Source organism: Protomyctophum parallelum (genome assembly GCF_964188405.1).
Source record: "Protomyctophum parallelum genome assembly, chromosome: 3".
In the NCBI taxonomy this organism is placed as follows: domain Eukaryota; kingdom Metazoa; phylum Chordata; class Actinopteri; order Myctophiformes; family Myctophidae; genus Protomyctophum; species Protomyctophum parallelum.
Genome location: NC_139698.1, coordinates 49,182,547 through 49,209,846, shown reverse-complemented (window position 1 = coordinate 49,209,846; position 27,300 = coordinate 49,182,547). Strand labels below are relative to the sequence as shown.

Sequence of the window (27,300 nt, the reverse complement as noted above, 5' to 3'; positions counted from 1 at the left end):
CACATTTGTTTCACAGCTTGGGAACATGGTTACTCAATACCGCCCCCATCTGGCCGAGTCAGGTTAGGCTGCGCCCTCCGTGTCACCTCTGCGTCTCATATTAGAAACATCTTTTATTCTTTTAATAAGAATTTGAAGGTTTAGAAAACCTCAGGTTAGGTTTTAGAATAATAATTGGCCTCAGGTCTAAATGGGTTAAAGTATTGAAGTGAAATGGCTTCAGGAAAATGCTCAATTACTCCTTCTACAATGTGTTTAATTATCCAATTAATTTCTCTGAAGTGAATGATTTATTTTAAGTTGGAACTATATACACCGACGTCAAGCGATGACGCTGGAAGACTAGTAATAAAGGGGTAGGGTTATATACATTTCTCCTACTCCTATTCAAACATGTAAAGAATATAAGAATTATAATACTTGCAGCCAGTGAGGCTTGTTTGGCGAATATCATTTTATTTGTTCATATTGCACTAATAATTTGATCATGTTCAGAATAAAGTTTTTCGTTCATACAATGAATATCATCAACCTCTTAATCAGACCAGTGTGTGTCCAGTGGAAACCTCGTATGAATCTGATCTCAGGTCAGAATGGGTTAAATACATGAACAAGGCCAAGTTGTATATTACTTACTGAAAGGGTATAAATGAATGAAGTTGTATATTACTGAAAGGGTATAAATGAATGAAGGAGTCTTCTTTTTGCATTTTAAAAAATGTTTTATTTCCCCACCAGATTGTATCCGCATCAACAGAGTCGTAGCAAACATGCTAAAGCTAGCGGTTGTGTCGTCATCAACAACAGACAACAGAACAGGACAGAATGGTGACTGGAAGGAACACTCCTAAAAGTGTCATTAAACAAAAGAAAAGCTTAATCTACAGTAAAGACCTGCATAGGCTGAGCTGCCCAACGTGAAACTTCAGTGTCTCATCTACGTCAGTGCATGGTTCGGTTCTCATCAAACGTTGGATTCATTTACGTCAAGGACACCTCCATGAACTCCTTTGCAACAAAAAGGTTCCGTTTGGAGCCCTTTGAGGAGGAGTTAGCCTGGGGGTTCCTCCTAGCCTGGGGGTTCCTCCTAGCCTGCGTCGCTGCGTTCATGTGAACTTGTCTTGCGACTGGTAGTAGTGAGTGACAAAACCAGTATCACGGAACACAGCGAAGAGGGCTGGAACCCCCCCAGGCTACTGGGGGGGGGATAGTCCCCGCTTTTGCAAACTACTAAAATCTACATCCATCTACAGTCGTTTTCAAATTCTACAGTAGAGAAGTGAAATGGATTTTAAGAACCTTTTTTTTTTTTGAAGTGCAAACCAATCAATCAATCATCCTACAGAACGACAACTGTCTCAATCCGTCATAACCGACATTCTCGACCATCACCACCACAAAGATGCCACCATCATGACATGGACATGGTCTAATGAAAAAAAAAGAAAACACAGAGTGACATACACAATACGATGATAGAATGAGACGCACTGTGGGTGCGTTCGGAAACGATGCTGCACCGGAGCGCACCCGTATTAGTTTGCATTGCATGGTGTGCCCAGGACACCCAGGACGCCATTACCAAACGCACCCAAAAACAGATGGATTAAGACACAAACACAGACAAAGACATTAGTGTTGATTAGCATTAGCAGCTCAGCTAATAGCATGAATCCTCCCATCGCTCCCTCCCTCCCTCCCAGTGCTTCTCAAAACTGTTTGGGTCACGAACCCCCCAAAATAAATCAATCCCATTTGAACTGGATGATATTAATCAATTATTATTCTAACTGGGACACCTCAAAATAAATCAATCCCATTTGAACTGGGGAACTCTTGCCCATACACTTATTTATTGGAATTGTAGGAGTTGGTTGAGGCCATTACAGTTTCACAGATAAATAATGATGAAAACAGGCGATCTACATTGTGAGCATGTAGGCCGGCCATTCTCAGAGGATTTGACTCGTTCTTTGGGAATATTTGACCGTTTGTTGATTACTCTCCACGCAGTAATGGCTTAAAACATTTTTTTTTTTTTTTTACTTTTTCATTTTAGAGGTATTAAATTTAAATCATATAGAGGGGGGGGGGGGGGAGCACTGCCCTAACGTTAACAGGGGGGTTGGTGGTGGTGGTCCCTCAGGCCAGGTCCTCCTCTCCCTCCTCCTCAAACTCTCCCTCCTCCTCTGCGGTGGCGTCCTGGTACTGCTGGTACTCTGACACCAGGTCGTTCATGTTGCTCTCGGCCTCGGTGAACTCCATCTCGTCCATGCCCTCGCCGGTGTACCTGGAGAGGAGACGACAGACACACACACACGTTAGGAAGCACAGAGTCTAGCGTACTGCCTAGCCTAGTCTCGCATAGCCAGACAATTTAGGCATTTAGCAGACACTCTTGATCCAGAGCGACTTACATTAACCCATTCTGACCTGAGATCAGATTCATACGAGGTTTCCACTAAACACACACTGCTCTGATGAACCCATTCTGACCTGAGATCAGATTCTAAAAAATGTCAGTCGTTCTTCGATTTTTCAAAAAATAGCAGACCTACAAGCTCATAGCGCGCCACTCGGTGGCGCGCTATGAGCTTGTAGATCTGCTGTTTTTCAATAGCTATAAAGCATAACATGATGCCAACACCAAAATGGGTTCCCGTTCAGAATGGGTGAAGCAAAAAACAAAAGCATGTCATACATCACATAATATAAAAAGTATAGTTATCATGAATCATGTATAAACTAAGAACGTAACAGTGGAGTATCTATGTCAACTATACATACTATACTAGATTATATATTATACAATATACATGTGTACTATAAAGTCCTATGACTACATGAAATGCAATTTTTAGTGCCGTCTACGCAACGAGCTCCAAGTCTGTCTAAAATACTGTCTAAGTCTACATAAAGTGCCATCTAAGGGGCGAGGCTAGGGCAAGTGCTACGGGCCATGGTGGAGTCTGAAGAGGTGGCTTTTCAGACCACGGCGGAAACGAGACAACTATTCCACAACCCCTGGAACTACACCTCCTGGAACTACACCTCCTGGAACTACACCTCCCGAAATCCAAGCAAAAGAAGGAAGCTGCCATTTCTGTTCACAAACATATTATATTAGTATAAACTATCTAGTGTAAAGTATCTTTGTACATTGTTCTTTTTTTCTTCAAATTCCATTTCTGCTAAGCAGCAAGTTATATAATTATGCTTAGATTATTTAGATTTATATTAGGATAAATTTGCGTGACTGTAAAGACGAAACTGAAGTGGGGAGTCGGCTTTGTAGTCTAGTTTATTTTGTTGACAAAATAGTCACTATATTTATCCCCCCCCCCCCCCCCCCCACCCTTTGGTATATGTTTCTTTTGCCTTTATGATGAATTCCTGTTCTGTTCTTTAACTACATAGAAGTGTCTATTTGTACGTCTCTAAATGTATTGATGAATTGAACATAGTGTACCCTCTTGTAAACAAGTGTAATGCTTAATTGGGGTCGTCCACTCACAGTTAACAGTCTTTGTATTGAGTTTGCGCTTGAAATGTACTGTAATTCTGCAAACCGTTAATAAATATTTCAATCAATCAATCGGTGCAACGGCTCTACGTACCAATGGAGGAAGGCCTTGCGGCGGAACATGGCGGTGAACTGCTCCGAGATGCGTTTAAAGAGCTCCTGGATGGCCGTGCTGTTGCCGATGAAGGTGGCGGCCATCTTGAGGCCGCGGGGCGGGATGTCGCAGACGGCCGTCTTCACGTTGTTCGGGATCCACTCCACGAAGTAGCTGCTGTTCTTGTTCTGCAACGGGAGGAGGAGGAGGAGGGAGCGGAGGTTCCATCAGCGTTTATTTATTTTACAGTTTTGATTTTTCAAAAATAGCAGACCTACAAGCTCATAGCGTGCCACCGAGTGGCGCGCTACGAGCTTGTAGATCTGCCATTTTTCAATAGCTAAAGCATAGCATAATGCTAACACCAAAAGGGGTTCCCACCCAAAGTTTCAAATTGTGATTTAGTTTCAGTCATCTGAAACGATTTAGGTGTGCCGGTCGGTTCCCCTCCTGATTTTACACGTGTTCGCATGCTGAAAAAATAGCCGATCTACAAGCTCACAACACGTCACAGTGCGACCATGTCGTTGTGAGCTTGTAGATCTGGCATTTTCAGAGCGCAAAAAACCCCGAGCGCAACCAAAAATGGAACTTTTCAATAATTGGGATTATTTTATATTGCGCCGTTTATCGGCGGTGAGAAGCAGCAGCGCCCCCTAGCCTATACCTGCACGTTGAGCATCTGCTCGTCCACCTCCTTCATGGACATGCGTCCGCGGAAGATGGCCGCCACGGTGAGGTAGCGTCCGTGGCGAGGGTCGCACGCCGCCATCATGTTCTTGGCGTCGAACATCTGCTGTGTGAGTTCAGGAACGGTCAGCGCTCTGCATGGGGGGGAAACACAGACAGAAAGATAAAGGTTTGGAAAAAGAACACAATACAAAAACAGCAGATCTACAAGCTCACAACAGGATGCGAAGAAGCGCCTCTGTGAGCTTGTAGATCTGCCATTTTCACTAGTTTGGGTCCCGGGCAAAACATCCAATTGCTCTTTTGGTTCACGGGCAAAAACGTTTGGGAACCAGTGTGCTACAATATGTTATTTTTTAACAAGCTATAATGTTATGTACAATAGCATAATATAGCACACTCATGAGACCATGGTTAATGTTAAAAGCAAAATAAATCATGAATTAAAGTAATACCATAAATAAATCCAAATTATAAGAAATTCAATAAATTAGAAAACAAATGTTTAAGAAGTGGTGATAATAGCCGATCTACAAGCTCACAACATGATGTGAAGCACCTCGTTGTGAGCTTATAGATCTGCTATTTTCACTAGTTTGTGTCCCGGTCAAACACTCAATTTCTCTTTTGGCTCACGGGCTAAAAAGCTTTCATTTTGGACACTCATGAGACCAGGGCTAATGTTAGGAAAGTGCCCCACCTTGTGACGAAGCAGCAGTACTACACACTGTGTTCCTGTTCCTTCACAACACACAACTACATTCCACATACATGTGTTTATCCCATTCTGAACGGGAACCCCTTTTGGTGTTAGCATCATGCTATGCTTTAGCTATTGAAAAATAGCAGATCTACAAGCTCATAGCGCGCCACCGAGTGGCGCGCTACGAGCTTGTAGGTCTGCCATTTTTGGAAAAATCGAAGAACGACTGACATAGAAACATAGCTTTTTTAGAAAACTGTCAGGATGTAGAAGACATTTTTTAGAATCTGATCTCAGGTCAGAATGGAAAACTGTCAGGATGTAGAAGACATTTTTTAGAATCTGATCTCAGGTCAGAATGGGTTATAGTATCTTTGGTGGCTGTCCGCCATGTGAATTCTCCCATGTTGTTGTGGGCGCAGCTACTGCATTGTGGGACATTTCATTAGGAGTGATCTCCGCGCTACAAAGCCAACATGTGGTGGTGTTAACCCATTTTTTAGGCCTCACGTCGACATTTAAAGAATGCCTTTTTTTTTTAAATGTATTTTTTCTGAAAAACCTCATGTTTCTGTATCAGTGGTGCTCAATATTTCATGTCAAGGACCCCCAAAATTATATGTAATTGGCCTCCGCCCCCCGCATCTGAAAATATGTTGTTCCAGGGACCCCCCCCCCCCAGAAGCAAAGAGTTGAGTTAAAAATGTTCACTCTTAAAGAATATATATTCAAAGATTTGCAATACATTTTCCCGATTTTTCAAAAATGGCAGACCTACAAGCTCATAGCGCGCCACTCAGTGGCGCGCTATGAGCTTGAAGATCTGCTATTTTTCAATAGCTAAATAACATAATGTATTAAAACACCAAAATGGGTTAATTATCCAGTCATGTATTCGTCTCCGAGGCCAAATCAGACGTCATAGTTTTGACTTTGGTACACATTCCTCGTACTACTGAGTAGCTATGACGAGCATGCAGACAGATGTTGTTATTTTCTTCTTGATCAGAAGGTTAAAATATTTAATTAGCATGTAATTGACTTATTTTGACACATGCCATCGTTTATGCTATAGGTCCTCGGTTTACCTGTGATCCGATAGTTTACTGAAAATAAATGGTGAAAACGTGTGCAAATCTTTGGATATATTCTTACACAGCAAAAGCTTCCCCCCCCCCCCCCGCTTCTGAGGGGGTCCCTGGAACAACATATTTGCAGATCGGCGGCCAATTACATATAATATCGGGGGTCCTTGACATTAAATAATTTGAGAACCACTGACAGAAACATTTCGTAGAATTATTTGGGTTAAAATCTGAAAACTTTTTTTTCCTAGGCGGGGAACCACTTTGTGTTAGCATCATGCTATGCTTTAGCTATTGAAAAATAGCAGACCTACAAGCTCATAGCGCGCCACTCGGTGGCGCGCTATGAGCTTGTAGATCTGGTATTTATTTTTTTTAATCGAAGAGCGACTTGACATAGAAGACATTTTTAGAATCTGATCTCAGGTCAGAATGGAAAACTGTCAGGATGTAGAAGACATTTTTAGAATCTGATCTCAGGTCAGAATGGGGTATAAGTCAAAGTGACTGTTCACACCTGTACTGCTGGCTGCCTCGGCTGGTGAGCGGGGCGAATCCGGGCATGAAGAAGTGCAGGCGGGGGAAGGGCACCATGTTGACGGCCAGCTTCCTCAGGTCGGCGTTGAGCTGCCCGGGGAAGCGCAGGCAGGTGGTCACGCCGCTCATGGTGGCAGAGACCAGGTGGTTGAGGTCTCCGTAGGTGGGCGTGGTCAGCTTGAGCGTGCGGAAGCAGATGTCGTACAGCGCCTCGTTGTCGATGCAGTACGTCTCGTCTGTGTTCTCCACCAGCTGGTGGACGGACAGCGTGGCGTTGTAGGGCTCCACCACTGTGTCCGACACCTGGAGGGGGGGGGGGGGGGGGGGACAGAGCGTTAATAAATAAACAGGGAGGGTGGGGGAGGGGGAGGTCCGAGACAAAGCAGTGAAAGACGAGACGAGGGAGAACACCGGTGGAGAGAGAGAGAAGACAATTTAGAATGTAGGCATTTAGCAGACGCTCTTAAACCCCATTCGGGGCGGGAACCCCTTTTGGTGTTAGCATCATTATGCTATGCTTAAGCTATTGGAAAATAGATCTACAAGCTCATAGCGTGCACTATGAGCTTGTAGATCTGCCATTTTTCAATAGCTAAAGTATATGCTTAAAAACAACAAAACTAGCTTGTAGGTCTGCTATTTTTGAAAAATCGAACGACTGACATAGAAACATAGCTTTTTTCAGAAAACTGTCAGGATGTAGAAGACATTTTTAGAATCTGATCTCAGGTCAAAATGGGTTAATGCAGAGCGAACAGTCGTCAAGAATCTTAAGTAAGCTAAGAACCCAACATTTGTCTATATTCTATAGTGCTAAGTCTACATAAAATGCTAATCTAAATTACATGAGCTGAGCCTTTGCATAATTATAATGCCTGCAAGGTGGAGGCTGTAGAGTTGTCGCAGTAACCTCGCCCACCAGGCTTTCCACCGCCTCGGAGGAAAACACGAACTTTCCCTCAAACCGGAAGAACAGCAATAAAAGCTCTCGTAGCCTGCAGCTTTTATTGAGAAAAATCGGTTTGAGGGGAAAGTCGGGTTTGTTGTTCCTGCCTGTCGACTACAAAACGACGTAACGATATCATCCGCTCCCGCCCGGATCATATACCCTAAATGAAATGGTGCCCAGGCTAGTGTCGCAGTCTTTCATGACGGCCTGGGAAAGCATTTCCCCATACATTTTTCCCCCCATAGGCGCTATAAAAAAATGCACCATTTACAACCTACGTCACACAGATGTCAAATCGAGACAGTGGAGTCTAAAAGGACTTTAGAAAACTAAAGACTTTGTGAGATAACAGAGCTACAAGCTCAACTGTAATATAAATATATATGAAACCGTTTTGAGCGACTAACATGTTGTGGATCATGTTTACCCCTCTTTTCATTTGGTGCTGTGTTGTGGGTATATAGCTCTAGGAAATGGCCCAGTCAGTCAGTCAGTCTGCTGTGAGGAGCTGCTCAGAGGAGGCTGTCAGTCTCTGAGGAGACATATTATATGGTCTCCTTTGTTTGAGGTCACTTATTGCACTGGGGGAAATAAAACGTGTTCAAACTCTGTTGCCCTGCCATCTGTGACGTTCATACGACACTCGCCTAAGACAGGGGTGTGACAGCCGTGTTGCTTCTCCATGGTTTGTGTTGGGTAGTCTCCATGGCAGGGTGTGTAGTGTACTAGGTGTGTACTGTACTAGGTGTGTGTGTACTGTACTAGGTGGGTTACCCTGGGAGACGGCACCACACCGAAGAGCTTTTACAGCCATCATCGGTGCTTTAGTTTATGGGCCGTTGCCTAGCAACTAGAGCCATGCATACGTTGTTGAAGAAGCACAATCTATCATATAATAAATAAACCACATGACGGAGACCTCCGCCATCAGCGGGGAATGATGAGTCAACTGCCGTGCTGCCTCTGACCACTGACTGACTGAATCCTCCCCCCCCCCCACCCCCCCCCCACCCCCCGGCAGCGACAGCATCAACAACAAGGCTCCATCTCATCCAGCCTCGTCGGGACACAGGCTTTTCTTTTCGTTCGCAGTCGGCTCATTAAAGAAAAACAAAACGGAAAATCTGGCTTAAGAAGCCTACAGTATACTTCCTTGTGTTCCGCTAACCAATAAAAGAGCAGATAAGAGGCACGCCGCTCCAAAGTTGGCTGAAATGCGTTCCTGAAATGGGACTCTGAAGCCTACCAAGTCATTTCCCCCAAATTCAAGGTACCAAAAGCTTTTAGCTTCTGTGGCCCCAATAATACATGGAATGACCTTCTGTGGCCCTAATAATACATGGAATGACCTTCTGTGGCCCCAATAATACATGGAATGACCTTCTGTGGCCCCAATAATACATGGAATGACCTTCTGTGGCCCCAATAATACATGGAATGACCTTCTGTGGCCCCAATAATACATGGAATGACCTTCTGTGGCCCCAATAATACATGGAATGACCTTCTGTGGCCCTAATAATACATGGAATGACCTGCAAACATTCAAATTGACCACACTGGTACCCTTGAGACGTTTTAAAACCTTGGTGAGCATACAGAGCCACGATATGCAACTGTTTTTACTTTTTAGATCATTTTGAAATTTGTTTTAGCTTTTTATTTGTAAACTTATATGTAATTCACATCGTTGCTCTTTTCCTGATCTATTGTGATGTTTTACTATATGATTGTATTACTCAACACTGAAAATGAGTTTGAATAAAACTAATAAAAAGATCAATGAACCAATAGGATCCACCGCCTGTTTTTGACCACTCCTCTAGACCAGAAAGCAGACGGGCTGGGCCAGGCTACCTGCCCCTCTAAACCAGAAAGCAGACGGGCTGGGCCAGGCTACCTGCCCCTCTAAACCAGAAAGCAGACGGGCTGGGCCAGGCTACCTGCCCCTCTAAACCAGAAAGCAGACGGGCTGGGCCAGGCTACCTGCCCCTCTAAACCAGAAAGCAGACGGGCTGGGCCAGGCTACCTGCCCCTCTAAACCAGAAAGCAGACGGGCTGGGCCAGGCTACCTGCCCCTCTAAACCAGAAAGCAGACGGGCTGGGCCAGGCTACCTGCCCCTCTAAACCAGAAAGCAGACGGGCTGGGCCAGGCTACCTGCCCCTCTAAACCAGAAAGCAGACGGGCTGGGCCAGGCTACCTGCACCTCTAGACCAGAAAGCAGACGGGCTGGGCCAGGCTACCCACCCCTCTAGACCAGAAAGCAGACGGGCTGGGCCAGGCTACCTGCACCTCTAGACCAGAAAGCAGACGGGCTGGGCCAGGCTACCCACCCCTCTAGACCAGAAAGCAGACGGGCTGGGCCAGGCTACCCACCCCTCTAGACCAGAAAGCAGACGGGCTGGGCCAGGCTACCCACCCCTCTAGACCAGAAAGCAGACGGGCTGGGCCAGGCTACCCACCCCTCTAGACCAGAAAGCAGACGGGCTGGGCCAGGCTACCCACCCCTCTAGACCAGAAAGCAGGCCCGGCTACATGTCGCTTACCTTGGGAGAGGGCACGACGCTGAAGGTGTTCATGATGCGGTCGGGGTACTCCTCTCGGATCTTGCTGATGAGCAGGGTGCCCATGCCCGAGCCGGTTCCGCCGCCCAGCGAGTGGGTGAGCTGGAAACCCTGGAGACAGTCGCAGCTCTCCGCCTCCTTTCGCACCACGTCCAGGACCGAGTCCACCAGCTCCGCTCCCTCTGTGTAGTGGCCCTTCGCCCAGTTGTTACCTGCACCGCTCTGGCCTGTAAAGGGGGGGGGGGGGGGGCAAAAGATGAAAAACGGCTTAAAAAAGACACACATAAAAAAAACTAGGGCTGTCAAAGTTAACGCACTATTAACTAGTTAACTCACAATCCTTTTAACGGCATTTTTTTTAATGCGCGATTAAAGCGCTGAAGTTTGAGAGAATGGTTGAGAGACGCATGGCAATTTTACACTGAAGAGTTGAATAATTGCTAAACAGCTGCATTACTTAAGTTAATTTAAGTCTACACAATTAGAAAAATTAGAAAACATGTTATTTTGATCAACATGGCCTGTTATCTCTCGTAATGGTACCATTGGCCAACATCAATACAGTTCTTTAGTTTGGGTCTGGAAGGCTAAATGTCATCAAATGGTGGTCCGTGGCTCAAATGCAGAATAAATAATGGACCTTGATATGAAAGATCTTGAAAACCACTGATTTAAGGTATATTTAGAACAGATAAAAAAGATGCGATTAATCACAGTTAACTATGGACAATCATGCGATTAATCAGATTAAATATTTTAATCGATTGACAGCCCTAAAAAGAACCTAATAGGCTGGCCTGGCTGGGTGCTGGTCTGAGGAAAACGTTACCATTTATGAAGTAGTCTCACATTTAGCCAGAAAACTATTACACAATCTCTGAATGTTATAGAGTCTGGAACTACTGCCATTTATAATGCTATAGAGTCTGGAACTACCGCCATTTATAATGCTATAGAGTCTGGAACTACTGCCATTTATAATGCTATAGAGTCTGGAACTACTGCCATTTATAATGCTATAGAGTCTGGAACTACTGCCATTTATAATGCTATAGAGTCTGAACTACTGACATTTATAATGCTATAGAGTCTGGAACTACTGCCATTTATAATGCTATAGAGTCTGGAACTACTGCCATTTATACTGCTATAGAGTCTGGAACTACTGACATTTATAATGCTATAGAGTCTGGAACTACTGCCATTTATAATCTATAGTCTGGAACTACTGCCATTTATAATGCTATAGAGTCTGGAACTACTGCCATTTATAATCTATAGTCTGGAACTACTGCCATTTATAATGCTATAGAGTCTGGAACTACTGACATTTATAATGCTATAGAGTCTGGAACTACTGACATTTATAATGCTATAGAGTCTGGAACTACTGCCATTTATAATCTATAGTCTGGAACTACTGCCATTTATAATGCTATAGAGTCTGGAACTACTGCCATTTATAATGCTATAGAGTCTGGAACTACTGCCATTTATAATGCTATAGAGTCTGGAACTACTGCCATTTATAATGCTATAGAGTCTGGAACTACTGCCATTTATAATGTTATAGAGTCTGGAACTACTGCCATTTATAATGCTATAGAGTCTGGAACTACTGCCATTTATAATGCTATAGAGTCTGGAACTACTGCCATTTATAATGTTATAGAGTCTGGAACTACTGCCATTTATAATGCTATAGAGTCTGGAACTACTGCCATTTATAATGCTATAGAGTCTGGAACTACTGCCATTTATACTGCTATAGAGTCTGGAACTACTGCCATTTATAATGCTATAGAGTCTGGAACTACTGCCATTTATAATGTTATAGAGTCTGGAACTACTGCCATTTATAATGCTATAGAGTCTGGAACTACTGCCATTTATAATGTTATAGAGTCTGGAACTACTGCCATTTATAATGCTATAGAGTCTGGAACTACTGCCATTTATAATGCTATAGAGTCTGGAACTACTGCCATTTATAATGCTATAGAGTCTGGAACTACTGCCATTTATAATGTTATAGAGTCTGGAACTACTGCCATTTATAATGCTATAGAGTCTGGAACTACTGCCATTTATAATGTTATAGAGTCTGGAACTACTGCCATTTATAATGTTATAGAGTCTGGAACTACTGCCATTTATAATGCTATAGAGTCTGGAACTACTGCCATTTATAATGTTATAGAGTCTGGAACTACTGCCATTTATAATGTTATAGAGTCTGGAACTACTGCCATTTATAATGCTATAGAGTCTGGAACTACTGCCATTTATAATGTTATAGAGTCTGGAACTACTGCCATTTATAATGCTATAGAGTCTGGAACTACTGCCATTTATAATGTTATAGAGTCTGGAACTACTGCCATTTATAATGTTATAGAGTCTGGAACTACTGACATTTATAATCTATAGAGTCTGGAACTACTGCCATTTATAATCTATAGAGTCTGGAACTACTGCCATTTATAATGCTATAGAGTCTGGAACTACTGCCATTTATAATGCTATAGAGTCTGGAACTACTGCCATTTATAATGCTATAGAGTCTGGAACTACTGCCATTTATAATGCTATAGAGTCTGGAACTACTGCCATTTATAATGCTATAGAGTCTGGAACTACTGCCATTTATAATGCTATAGAGTCTGGAACTACTGCCATTTATAATGTTATAGAGTCTGGAACTACTGCCATTTATAATGTTATAGAGTCTGGAACTACTGCCATTTATAATGCTATAGAGTCTGGAACTACTGCCATTTATAATGTTATAGAGTCTGGAACTACTGCCATTTATAATGCTATAGAGTCTGGAACTACTGACATTTATAATCTATAGAGTCTGGAACTACTGCCATTTATAATCTATAGAGTCTGGAACTACTGCCATTTATAATGCTATAGAGTCTGGAACTACTGCCATTTATAATGCTATAGAGTCTGGAACTACTGCCATTTATAATGCTATAGAGTCTGGAACTACTGCCATTTATAATGCTATAGAGTCTGGAACTACTGCCATTTATAATGCTATAGAGTCTGGAACTACTGCCATTTATGTGCACGAACTTTACATTGTATTGTTTATTTTATTTCCATTCCTGCTAAGCAGCAAGCTATATAATATGCTTAGATCAGTCTCCACTTCCGCTTTATATTTTACTCATGATCAGAGCTGTAAAATATCCCAATAGATGCTTGTGTTGCATCTACAATTGATAAAACAGTGATGATGTCCTTATCTGCATGGCGTTAAAAATAAATAAAAAATAAAACTATTTCTGTTTGGCTTTGTAAACAAAATGGTGCACAGGGCACATATGAAAAACAACTTACATAATTTAATAACTTCATACTTAACCCATTCTGAACGGGAACCCATTTTGGTGTTATAGCATCATGTTATGCTTTAGCTATTGAAAAATAGCAGATCTACAAGCTCATAGCGCGCCACCGAGTGGCGCGATACGAGCTTGTAGGTCTGCTATTTTTGAAAAATCGAAGAACGACTGACATTTTTAGAATCTGATCTCAGGTCAGAATGGGTTCATCAGACCAGTGTGTGTCCAGTGGAAACCTCGTATGAATCCGATCTCAGGTCAGAATGGGTTAAAAAACACAAACAGGAATGGTGGAAATTGCCGATCTACAAGACACGTTTGAGCTTGTCAACATGGAAAGGTGAATGATGATCTCAAATGATGTCATTATTGTGACAGGCCTAGTAGCCTGAAGGTCCATTCTTATCGGTGAGTAAAACCCTGAAATATACCATGGGTTTAGCATTCGTCATCTGGGTTTTATTCTTTCCTGTGTGGACCCCCCTGCTATGCACCAGCTAATAGGGATCCTAATAAAACTCTAAACCACCCGATCAAACTTTCAAGTCCAACACTGACTGACGAGGAGACATTTTGTGGGGAAAAAAAAGGACCAAACATGAACCACCCCGACTCACCAAAGACAAAGTTGTCGGGTCTGAAGATCTGTCCGAAGGGACCGGACCTCACAGAGTCCATGGTACCGGGCTCCAGGTCCACTAGGATGGCCCGTGGGACATACTTACCACCTGGTGGTACAAAAACACAAGCATGGCAATTATTTATTCATATGATAAATTTAAAAAAAAAAGGACAGCACATCATAACATAATGACAAACACTGATATCCAATTTTCCGATTATTTGCACAGTCAAATTGACAGATAATGAGATTGCAATGAGATTCTGGGTGAAGATGCAGAATTAGAATACTGTGTTCTTATTACGTGATTTATTAGAACTGCTGATATTGGTTAAAAGTAAGTAAATGTAATGTAGTATTTTTCAGACTTCCTTCTGAAAGATTCTACAGAAAAGAAAAATAAACTCTTCATCATCACCAAAGGCCTTTACACCATTATAAAATAAACCTTCGTCTAAGGACAATTATGTTACTCGTTATTGGTTTTGATAGCAATCTTGCATTTTAAAAAGGCAGATACCGATACGGTGCATGTGTCAATGAAACATAGTCCTACACACCTACGGTCAATAATAATACATTAGACTTATTCTTAGAGGTTCTCAAAGTCGCTTTACAATTTAGGCATTTAGCAGACGCTCTTAATCCAGAGCGATTTACATTAAGCAAGAACAAAAAAACATGGGAATACACATAAAAGCATTTATCATGAAACATGCGTAAGCTAAGAAAGTAACAGTGGAATATCTATATAATGAAACTATACATTATAAACTATGACTATATACAATGCAATTATAGTGCTGTCTACATAACATGCTATAAGTCTGTATCAAATGCCATCCAAGTCTACAGGGGGTAGGGTAAGTGCTATGGGCCATGATGGAAGTCTGAAAAGGTGGGTTTTCAGACTACGGCGGAAGATTGGGGAGTGATGCTGCAGTTCTGACTGCAATGGGAAGTGCATTCAGAACTGCAGCATCACTCCCAATCTTCCCAAGCTTTACAGGGCAAAGATACAAAACGGCTACATTAGGGGAAACTAGTTAAAAATGTATCAATGATACATACTAGTCCTACATCAACCTACTGTCAATGATAAAACAATACATTCAATTTATATAGCACTTTGTACTCTAAACCAAAATCAGCTACATTAGGGAACTAGGGAGTTAAGCCATTCTGAACAGGAACCCATTTTGGTGTCGGCATCATGTTATGCTTTAGCTATTGAAAAATAGCAGACCTACAAGCTCATATCGCGCCACCGAGTGGCGCGCTACGAGCTTGTAGGTCTGCTATTTTTTGAAAAATCGAAGAACGACTGACATTTTTAGAATCTGATCTCAGGTCAGAATGGGTTCATCAGACCAGTGTGTGTCCATAGTGGAAACCTCGTATGAATCTGATCTCAGGTCAGAATGGGTTTTAAAAAAAAATCAATCAAACATAGTGGTACAATTATGAAACATGACCACAGTAGTGTTTCTCACTGCTCTGCCTGCCTGTAGATGGCAGAGGCGACACAAGCCTGCCATCTACTGGACTGTTCTGGAATACCAGACTGTTCCAGAATAATCTGCCCTGTCTCTACTGACGTTTTATTTGCTTCCATTTTGTACACTGACTATGCAATGTCTCCCAGTTAAATGAACACTCAGGATATCATAGTCTGGGGCGCAGTTTACCCAAACAGTGGGTTATTGGGGACACATATTTAGTTGTCACGAGTAATTCAATTTTTTTTTTTTTTTTTTTACATTTTGTTTTAATTCAAATTATTTCAAAAATACTTAAAAAAAAAAAAACAATCGCCCAAAAATGCAACAAAAAAAATATTATAATCATGAAAATGTCATGAATTAAACAAATTCAATGATTTTACAAGAGAATTTCATGAATTAGAAAACAAATGTTTAACCCATTTTGGGCGGGAACCCATTTTGGTGTCAGCATCATGTTATGCTTTAGCTATTGAAAAATAGCAGATCTACAAGCTCATAGCGCACCACCGAGTGGCGCGATACGAGCTTGTAGGTCTGCTATTTTTGAAAAATCGAAGAGCGACTGACATGGAAGACATTTTTAGAATCAGATCTCAGGTCAGAATGGGTTAATAAGTAATGAAAACAGCCGATCTACAATTGCGATGAGAGCTTGTAGATCTGCCATTTTCACTAGCTTGGGTCCCTGGGCCATTTTCACATTTCAGAATGTCAGGAACCCAGTGAATGGTGCAGTGAAACTGGTTCTGGAGGTCAGGAACCCAGTGAATGGTGCAGTGAAACTGGTTCTGGAGTTTAGGAAACCCAGTGAGTGCCAGGTGTAATGAACCAGGCCGACATGACGTCAGCTTTAATTAAGACCAAAAGTGCTTTAATTACCCGTTGCCTCGTTGTAATAGACGTTGATTCTCTCCAGCTGCAGGTCGCTGTCGCCATGGTACGTCCCCGTGGGGTCGATGCCGTGCTCGTCACTGATCACCTCCCAGAACTAGAGAAAGATAGACATAGTCACTGATCACCTCCCAGAACTAGAGACAGATAGACATAGTCACTGATCACCTCCCAGAACTAGAGACAGATAGACATAGTCACTGATCACCTCCCATAGTCACTGATCACCTCCCAGAACTAGAGACAGATAGACACAGTCACTGATCACCTCCCAGAACTAGAGACAGATAAACATAGTCACTGATCACCTCCCAGAACTAGAGAAAGATAATCATAGTCACTGATCACCTCCCAGAACTAGGCTTAATTAAAAGATAACCAACACTGATCATCACCTCCCTGTAAATGGTGTATTTTCTCTATGCACAGCTTTGTTAGCCTGGCTAATAATACGCCAGATCGAATCAGCCGTTGGCAAAAAAGAAAATTGCCTGACGATTTGAGATTTGAGTCTGGCTTATTAGCCAGGCTACAGCTTTGTGCTGCCTGCTGGAAAAGTACATCACAAATCAGTATATACCCCTAAAGCTTGTCAACATACGGAAGCAAACAATGCTGTAAAATATCCCAAGAGATGGCTGTGTTGCATCTACGATTGATAAAACACAGTGATGTGTGTGTCCATGTTTATCTGCATGGCGTTTGGCCTACTCTGACAGTGAAACAACGTCACACTGGAGTCAGTCAACACACACTACAGAGCCATCTTTATTCTTATATTCTACCAGGATATTTTAGAGCACTTTCTGCTTCAGTATGTTGACAAGCTTTGTGGAAATGTTAAGTCCTTTCCAGCTCGATTTGGCACCTGCACAGAGCCAAAAACTACCAGTATCTGGCGTTAACTGACCAGTCTAGACTGACCTGAAACCCCACAGATAAATCTAGGTTGTATTGTCAAAGAGGCACTAGATTCAGTAGTAAAGATTCAACAATTAAATACAAATGAGTTTAAATTAAAAAAAGCTGCCATCAAAGCAAATGTGAGGATTATATTTATAACACCTCGACAGTGCGACAGGTTTACCGCATCCATGCAGTTCACACCACCACGCCCCACTGTAGCATAGCCTTCTAGAAGGATTATGGACCAGAACAAGGATATGGACCAGAACTGGTCCATAGCCTTCTAGAAGGCTATGGACCAGAACTGGTTCCAGAACCGGTTCCATAGCCTTCTAGAAGGATATGGACCAGAGGCTGCTATAGCCCCAACTGATGATGAAATAATGCGTTTAAAAGTAGCCCAGACTAGACCACGTATATTGAGTGCATAAATTAACATATGTTCCAGAAATGGTCGACATTTCTGTATTATAAATAATTAAATTGGTTTTTATATGATATTCTTTTTTTTTTTTAAGATGCACCTAATAAATATAAAGATATTTTGGTTAAATAGCCTCTATGTTGTGATATTATTCAGTCATTGACTGCTAGTGTTTGCGCACACACACACACACACACACTGCGTGCAACTGCGTGCAAGCTAGCTAGCTAGCTAGCTTGAACCCATTTTGGTAGCATCATGCTATGCTTTAGCTATTGAAAAATAGCAGATCTACAAGCTCATAGCGCGCCACGGAGTGGCGCGCTATGAGCTTGTAGGTCTGCTATTTTTTGAAAAATCGAAGAGCGACTGACATTTTTATAGAATCTGATCTCAGGTCAGAATGGGTTATAATCAGACCAGTGTGTGTCCATAGTGGAAACCTCGTATGAATCTGATCTCAGGTCAGAATGGGCTCTAGCAGTACCCACCCACCGCCTAAAAAAAATACGAATCATGCACTTGTTGTCTTCATCAATTTCATTTAATGATAAATAACTAAGAATAAGGTTATTTATTATTATTTACCTTGGCTCCGATCTGGTTGCCGCACTGGCCGGCCTGTAAGTGGACGATTTCCCTCATGGTTTAAAGAAAAGCAGGTTTTATAATAATATAAATGTCGTTAGTTCTTCTCGGAGGAGTCGAAGCAGAGCAGCGTCTTCTTCAAAATGAGAAAACCTGTTGAGACCGGATGCTTTTATAATCCCCCGCCCCTGGGACCGCCCCTGGGAGCACGCCATTGGCCCGTGGAGCCGTCAGTCACGCCAAGCGACGCGTCTCATTGGTTGGGTCAAACGTGGGGTGTTGGCGGAGGAGGGAGGGGGAGGGAGGGGAGGGGGGGTGGAGGGGGAGGGGGAGGGGGGGCTGACTCTGTTCCATACCGTTGCCAGGGGCGATGGAAACGCGAGGCACGCCAGATGGAGACCGTCGTCAGGGGAACGTTACGCATACACACACACAACACAACACAACTTAGTTTACTTACAAAACACACACACACACACACACACACACACACACACACACACACACACACACACACACACACACACACACACACACACACACACACACACACACACACACACACACACACACACACACACACACACACACACACACACACACACACACACACACTACACACACACACACACAGCACTAAAAAACATGTTGGGCAGGCACATTACTTCATTACATTTCCATCTAAAGCTCTAAAGATCAAATACACTAAAGCTATAAACAATATTATATTAGCACAACTCTCATGATTCACGATAGTTTTTTATTATGGTTTTATTGTGAATAGAATATGAACCGAGCAGCTCCTTATTGACCTCTATAGCGTAGAGAAGCATTTACCTGGTGGACAATTAAAGACTTCCCACATGTTTTAGTCCATAAGTATAAAAGTATCAATTCTGCAACCCTGGAAGCACTAGTGTTGTTTTTGGCAGCAAATTTCTATTTTAGTTTTAGTCATAGTCTTTGGACTGAAACTTCATTTAGTTTTAGTCACATTTTAGTCACCTGGAATGTCTTAGTGTTAGTCTAGTTTTAGTCGACTAAATGTCGTAAGATTTTAGTCGACTAAATCTACAGTTGATTTAGTCGACTAAAATTTATTTTGGCGGGTCTTGATGACGTCGTAATGAGTGTTTTTACACTTGATGAAAATAGCCGATCTACAAGCTCACAACGCGCCGCGTTGCGACGCGTTGTGAGCTTGTAGATCGGCTATTTTCAGCATGCAACCAAGAGTAAAATGACTTATACTGGATCTCTTGTCCACTAGTCCCTTCCTAACATTTTAGTCTAGTTCATTTTTGTCGACGAAATCGTCAGTATATTTAGTCTTAGTTTTAGTCATCATAGCTTAGTTTTCATTTAGTTTCCATTTAGTTTTCTTCAGTGGAAAAAGGTAGTCGACGAACATTTTTCATCTTAGTTTTAGTCGACGAAAACAACACTGCCCGGAAGGCCAGAAGCTGCAGTCAGACCAGAAGCTTAAATGTAAAAGTTCACAATTCAAAATATAGTTTAGTAAAAGTACAAAGGTAAAAAAAAGGTTAAAAATTAAAAAATAATAATTCAAAGTATGGATCTGATGCTTCGAACATCAGTGGGACTGGAATAGTATAAAGACAGGTTACGGTGATAAAAGTCTTCATCAGGGCAAGTAGAAGTCATACTTGACTTGCCCTGATGAAGACTCTGAGTCGAAACATGCTGGCTCATTTTTACTTTTCTAAATAAAAACCATGCACCCTCTCCTCATTTTTAACCTTTTGAGTGGTCGGATCACCGCCTTTTGTAGTAAAAGTACAAAGGTATTGGTTTTTTTGATTGATTGATTGAAATATTTATTAACAGTTTGTAGAATTGACAGTACATTTCAAGCACAAACTCAACACAAAGACTGTTAACTGTGAGTGGACGACCCAATTAAGCATTACACTTGTTTACAACAAGGTTCACCATGTTCAATTCATCAATACATTTAGAGACATACAAATAGTACTTCTATGTAGTTAAAGAACAGAACAGGAATTCATCATAATCAAAGCAAAAAGGGAAAGGATACATATACAGTGTGTGGTAATGGTAATCTATGTAGCCTACTTAAAGTACAAAGTTATTGGAAATGTAATCTATGTAGCCTACTTAAAGTACCAAAAGTAGAAAGTACTCATTATGCAAAATGTCCCGTTCCACGTTTTTTTTTCTTCAAATGTATAAATTGCATACAAAGTACATATTTTGAATAGGCCATTAGTTGTTTCTAATACTGGTTGGTCATGTCCCCATATATGGTCATGCCTTGTGACAACACATGATGATGTCATCAATATTGAGCCCACATATGGAGATCCCTGATGTCATCAATATTGGCCAGCAACTCTACATCTGACCTCAAACCCTTAGATCTCCATATATGGAGCTGACCTATTCCATATGTTGATCCTTCCCCATCCATCCTTCCTCTTCGATGTCTCCCTGTTGACTGATACCTGTCCATTCAAACTCTAGTCGGGCCTGCCCCAAAGTTATTAGTGCAGCCGGCGAAAACTAGAGTTCTCAACAGGCCCGAAAATGAAGGCCCGGCCCTACCCATGGGCCCTCATCAAACCCTGTACACTCAAGACACTGCTCCCCCACTGCCACCCTTAGATCTCCATATATGGAGCTGACTTCTTCTGACATTCCATATATTGATCTGACCTCATCAAACCCTGTACATTCAAGACAGCTCCACATATTATGGCCAGTACAGAATTAATTCCATATATGTTGATCTGACGCCCCATTCCAGAGCGCCAGCGCTCGCCCAGCAGTCTGCCGTCACCCAGGCGGATGGATGCGTGCACGCCGTGTCGCGTCTCGCCTTCAGGCGTCTTATTATTACTGGCAGGCATACTTTTATACCTGTGAATATGTGACTGTCTTTAACACTCGGGAATCGAACCCACTGTTGCATGAGTTCTTGATTGATTGATTGATTGAAGTATTTATTAACAGTTTGCAGAATTACAGTACATTTCAAGCACAAACTCAATACAAAAAAACTGTTCACTGTGAGTGGACAACAAATAAAGCACTAGACTTCAATTCATCATAACATTTAGAGACATACAAATATACACTTCTAAATGGTAAATGGTGCATTTATATAGCGCCTTTATCCAAGGCGCTTTACAGAGATTGTGCATTACATTCACCCATTCACACACACATTCATACACCGATGGCAGTGGAAACCATGCAAGGCACCAACTAGCACATCAGGAGCAATTAGGGGTTCAGTGTCTTGCTCAAGGACACTTCGACAGTAACTCTGGGGGAGCCCGGGTTCGAAGTGGCAACCTTACGGTTACCATCCAGGCACTCTACCCCTGAGCCACCACCCGCCACTTCTATATAGCCAAAAGGAGGTAAAAGGAGGTAAAAAAGGGAAAAGAAAACATATACAGTGATGGTAAAAAAAATCAGATCTTACGGGGGGGCCAGTTTCAAATTGCAGCCGTCCGTAGGTGCCCTTTGAGAGTGGTTTTGAAGGAGTCAAGGGATTCACATGTCTCAATGACCGTTGGTAGGGCGTTCCACATTTTGGTGGCATAGGAGCGGAATTAATTTAGTCCCTTGTTTGTGGCACAGGGGAGCGTGATCAGTGATCACGGTTACATACATACGATACACAACAAAAATACAGGGGAAACAAGGTACGCTACTCAAATGAAATATAAATGTATTAAGTAATCAAAATAAGGAATTAAATCAAACCAAATCAAATCAAATCAAGAGCAAACAGATGAGGTGTGAAAATCAGTAGTCAGTAGTGTAATGCTTGTATGCATGCAGTGAAATGTATGTGTGCATGTTGTATGTATTACCTAGCTCTGGTCCATAGCCTTCTATACTGCTTCCATTCTGCACTGCAGTAATTATTGCATATAATTATGCATAATCGAAGCAGTATAGAAGGCTATGGACCAGAGCTAGTATTAACCCAAATGCTGAAAAAGGTGCATGATGGGAGAGGAGCAAAGGAGAACTGAAAACATGGCCCTTTCTTAAACCAGTCCCTTGACTTGAAGTGCTCTCGGGAGGTTCCCTCGTCAGGAAGTGCCCCTCCAGCTGAATCAAGTTCCCTTGATTAGGGTGCTGGGTATAAAAAACTGTTTGGAAATACACTCGCCCTCCTTGTGAAGAAACAGGAAACAGACACCATTCGTTGCCATGGTTACCATCATGCAATTGTGTTACCTGTTATTTTGTTTGTACAGTTATATTGCATTGCATCATGTATGTTTGTGTGACATGTGGATTTCATTAATATGGAAAAAGGAAATACAGCATGACTGTCAAAAATGACATATACATCCATGGTGTTTATAAATCATTGTGTTAAAAGTTGTTTTGTTTGTGTGGTTTCATTTATAGTTTTTCACGGTGGGGTAAATAAAGAGCCCTTGTGAACATCAGTTGGAGCGTTGTCTATTCTGCATCAGATGAAGATTGTTTAGGAGGAGTTAATTTATCATTTATTTGTAGTGGTACTTCCATTTGTAGGTCGCGGTTTCCATGCGGACAGAAAGCAGGGCTGCACAAGGCAATGGAGTCTAGATCGGCACAGACTCGCTCTTGAGGGCTTTATAAGCCACTTCCACTCAAGGCTGCTTGGTTTCGGACGACACTTAATATGGCGCAGCCTCGCGTGAACGCGCATATCGAGGGCAAGTGAAGTGTGTAGGGCGAGTGGCGAGGAGCTGGTTTCAGAAAGGGGGCAACAGAGCTGAGGAAGGGACTCGAGAGGCAGGCTTATATACAGAGCGTCGGCCCCAGGCCCAGGTGCTGCCGCTTGACTGATTGTCATGACATCACAGCTCTGCTCCCCAATCCCCTGCAAGACAAGGAGAACAGAACTTAGGACAGCAAAGTAAAGAAACCATAAAAACTACTAACCAAAGTGTACTATAACTATAATATATAAGATACCATACTATATACAGGGAACCGTCACATCCCTGATCACTGGCAAACCTGAAACATGTGAGAGCGAGTTTCTTTTAAATGATTATTATTAAAATATATATACATCTTTTAAAACACCATTTAAATTAAGTCCCCTCACATCTGTATCTGTATGCAAATTATTACATCCTGCACATTCTTCTACATTCATTCAAAACTCTATAACTCTGACTGGGGAGAGTCTGTGAATATTTGAATAGATTAGTTTTTATAATAAACTCCTTTATTTCCGTTAACCACTCTACAAGTGTTAGGGTATATGTTGTTATTGGTGCTATATGAATGCAGACCTCTCTGACAAACATTCATTGTTTGTTGTTAGTGCTATGAACGCAGACCTCTCTGACAAACATTCATTGTTTGTTGTTAGTGCTATGAACGCAGACCTCTCTGACAAACATTCATTGTTTGTTGTTAGTTATATGAACGCAGAGCTCTCTGACAAACATTCATTGTTTGTTGTTAGTTATATGAACGCAGAGCTCTCTGACAAACATTCATTGTTTGTTGTTAGTTATATGAACGCAGAGCTCTCTGACAAACATTCATTGTTTGTTGTTAGTTATATGAACGCAGAGCTCTCTGACAAACATTCATTGTTTGTTGTTAGTTATATGAACGCAGACCTCTCTGACAAACATTCATTGTTTGTTGTTAGTTATATGAACGCAGAGCTCTCTGACAAACATTCATTGTTTGTTTTTGGTGCTATGAACGCAGACCTCTCTGACAAACATTCATTGTTTGTTTTTGGTGCTATGAACGCAGACCTCTCTGACAAACATTCATTGTTTGTTTTTGGTGCTATGAACGCAGACCTCTCTGACAAACATTCATTGTTTTGCTATAAACATATGACTCATTTCTGTGAGGAAGATAACCTCATATTATCCAGCCAGGTATATACTCTTACCTGCTGTGGATCATATCTTTACTTATATATAAGTTGAAGCCTGGCAACACAACATCCTGGCTTGACCATTATTGTATAAGCACCGCTGACCCTCACGGCTGTATTTTGCGTGTCTTAAGTACCAGGTCTTATTCCCTAACTTGAGTAAACTAAAGACCTGGAGGCGTGATCAATGCCATTTGGCTATTCTGAGTGGCCAAAGAGCATTGATCACGCCTCCAGGTCTTTAGTTTACTCAAGTTAGGGAATAAGACCTGGTACTTATAAGACACGCAAAATACAGCCCACATTCTCTTATACAATCTATGCAGATTGCCTACTGTATGAGTCATCTATCTGTGGCAGACCACACGACAGAGTACAGCATCTTGCAATGGGTCTGATCCACAAGATTCGATTGTACCACCAAGATACCCATGTACCTGTCTAGATACTTCACTAAGATACCCATATACCTGTCTAAATACTTCACTAAGATACCCATGTACCTGTCTAAATACTTCACTAAGATACCCATGTACCTGTCTAAATACTTCACCAAGATACCCATGTACCTGTCTAGATACTTCACCAAGATACCCATGTACCTGTCTAAATACTTCACTAAGATACCCATGTACCTGTCTGAATACTTCACCAAGATACCCATGTACCTGTCTAAATACTTCACTAAGATACCCATGTACCTGTCTAAATACTTCACCAAGATACCCATGTACCTGTCTAAATACTTCACTAAGATACCCATGTACCTGTCTAGATACTTCACTAAGATACCCATGTACCTGTCTAAATACTTCACCAAGATACCCATGTACCTGTCTAGATACTTCACCAAGATACCCATGTACCTGTCTAGATACTTCACCAAGATACCCATGTACCTGTCTAAATACTTCACCAAGATACCCATGTACCTGTCTAAATACTTCACCAAGATACCCATGTACCTGTCTAAATACTTCACTAAGATACCCATGTACCTGTCTAAATACTTCACTAAGATACCCATGTACCTGTCTAGATACTTCACTAAGATACCCATGTATCTGTCTAAATACTTCACTAAGATACCCATGTACCTGTCTAAATACTTCACTAAGATAACCATGTACCTGTCTAGATACTTCACTAAGATACCCATGTACCTGTCTAGATACTTCACTAAGATACCCATGTATCTGTCTAAATACTTCACCAAGATACCCATGTACCTGTCTAGATACTTCACCAAGATACCCATGTACCTGTCTAAATACTTCACTAAGATACCCATGTACCTGTCTAAATACTTCACTAAGATACCCATGTACCTATCTAAATACTTCACTAAGATACCCATGTGCCTGTCTAAATACTTCACTAAGATACCCATGTACCTGTCTAAATACTTCACTAAGATACCCATGTACCTGTCTAAATACTTCACCAAGATACCCATGTACCTGTCTAAATACTTCACCAAGATACCCATGTACCTGTCTAAATACTTCACCAAGATACCCATGTACCTGTCTAAATACTTCACCAAGATACCCATGTACCTGTCTAAACACTTCACCAAGATACCCATGTACCTGTCTAAATACTTCACTAAGATACCCATGTACCTGTCTAAATACTTCACTAAGATACCCATGTACCTGTCTAAATACTTCACCAAGATACCCATGTACCTGTCTAAATACTTCACCAAGATACCCATGTACCTGTCTAAACACTTCACCAAGATACCCATGTACCTGTCTAAATACTTCACTAAGATACCCATGTACCTGTCTAAATACTTCACTAAGATACCCATGTACCTGTCTAAATACTTCACTAAGATACCCATGTACCTGTCTAAATACTTCACTAAGATACCCATGTACCTGTCTAGATAATTCACTAAGATACCCATGTACCTGTCTAGATAATTCACTAAGATACCCATGTACCTGTCTAAATACTTCACTAAGATACCCATGTACCTGTCTAAATACTTCACTAAGATACCCATGTACCTGTCTAAATACTTCACTAAGATACCCATGTACCTGTCTAGATACTTCACCAAGATACCCATGTACCTGTTTAAATACTTCACCAAGATACCCATGTACCTGTCTAAATACTTCACCAAGATACCCATGTACCTGTCTAGATACTTCACTAAGATACCCATGTACCTGTCTAAATACTTCACTAAGATACCCATGTACCTGTCTAAATACTTCACTAAGATACCCATGTACCTGTCTAAATACTTCACTAAGATACCCATGTACCTGTCTAAATACTTCACTAAGATACCCATGTACCTGTCTAGATACTTCACCAAGATACCCATGTACCTGTCTAGATACTTCACCAAGATACCCATGTACCTGTCTAGATACTTCACCAAGATACCCATGTACCTGTCTAAATACTTCACCAAGATACCCATGTACCTGTCTAAATACTTCACCAAGATACCCATGTACCTGTCTAAATACTTCACTAAGATACCCATGTACCTGTCTAAATACTTCACTAAGATACCCATGTACCTGTCTAAATACTTCACTAAGATACCCATGTACCTGTCTAGATACTTCACCAAGATACCCATGTACCTGTCTAAATACTTCACCAAGATACCCATGTACCTGTCTAAATACTTCACCAAGATACCCATGTACCTGTCTAAATACTTCACTAAGATACCCATGTACCTGTCTAGATACTTCACCAAGATACCCATGTACCTGTCTAAATACTTCACTAAGATACCCATGTTCCTGTCTAAATACTTCACTAAGATACCCATGTACCTGTCTAAATACTTCACTAAGATACCCATGTACCTGTCTAAATACTTCACTAAGATACCCATGCACCTGTCTAAATACTTCACTAAGATACCCATGTACCTGTCTAAATACTTCACTAAGATACCCATGTACCTGTCTAGA

General features: G+C 41.7%; 1 protein-coding gene across 1 annotated transcript; it reads right to left on the bottom strand.

The window, feature by feature from the left end:
* Positions 1-698: 698 nt before the first annotated feature.
* LOC310856296 (tubulin beta-4B chain) lies at positions 699-18,581 on the bottom strand. Its single transcript, XM_083761628.1, has 8 exons — positions 18,442-18,581; positions 16,512-16,620; positions 14,123-14,233; positions 10,129-10,373; positions 6,613-6,935; positions 4,285-4,441; positions 3,618-3,805; positions 699-2,290 (listed from the first exon to the last, which is right to left on the bottom strand). Exons 1-8 carry the CDS (start codon positions 18,496-18,498, stop codon positions 2,143-2,145), a joined length of 1,338 nt encoding a protein of 445 aa, XP_083617754.1. The 5' UTR covers positions 18,499-18,581; the 3' UTR covers positions 699-2,142.
* Between the last annotated feature and the right edge of the window lie 8,719 nt (positions 18,582-27,300).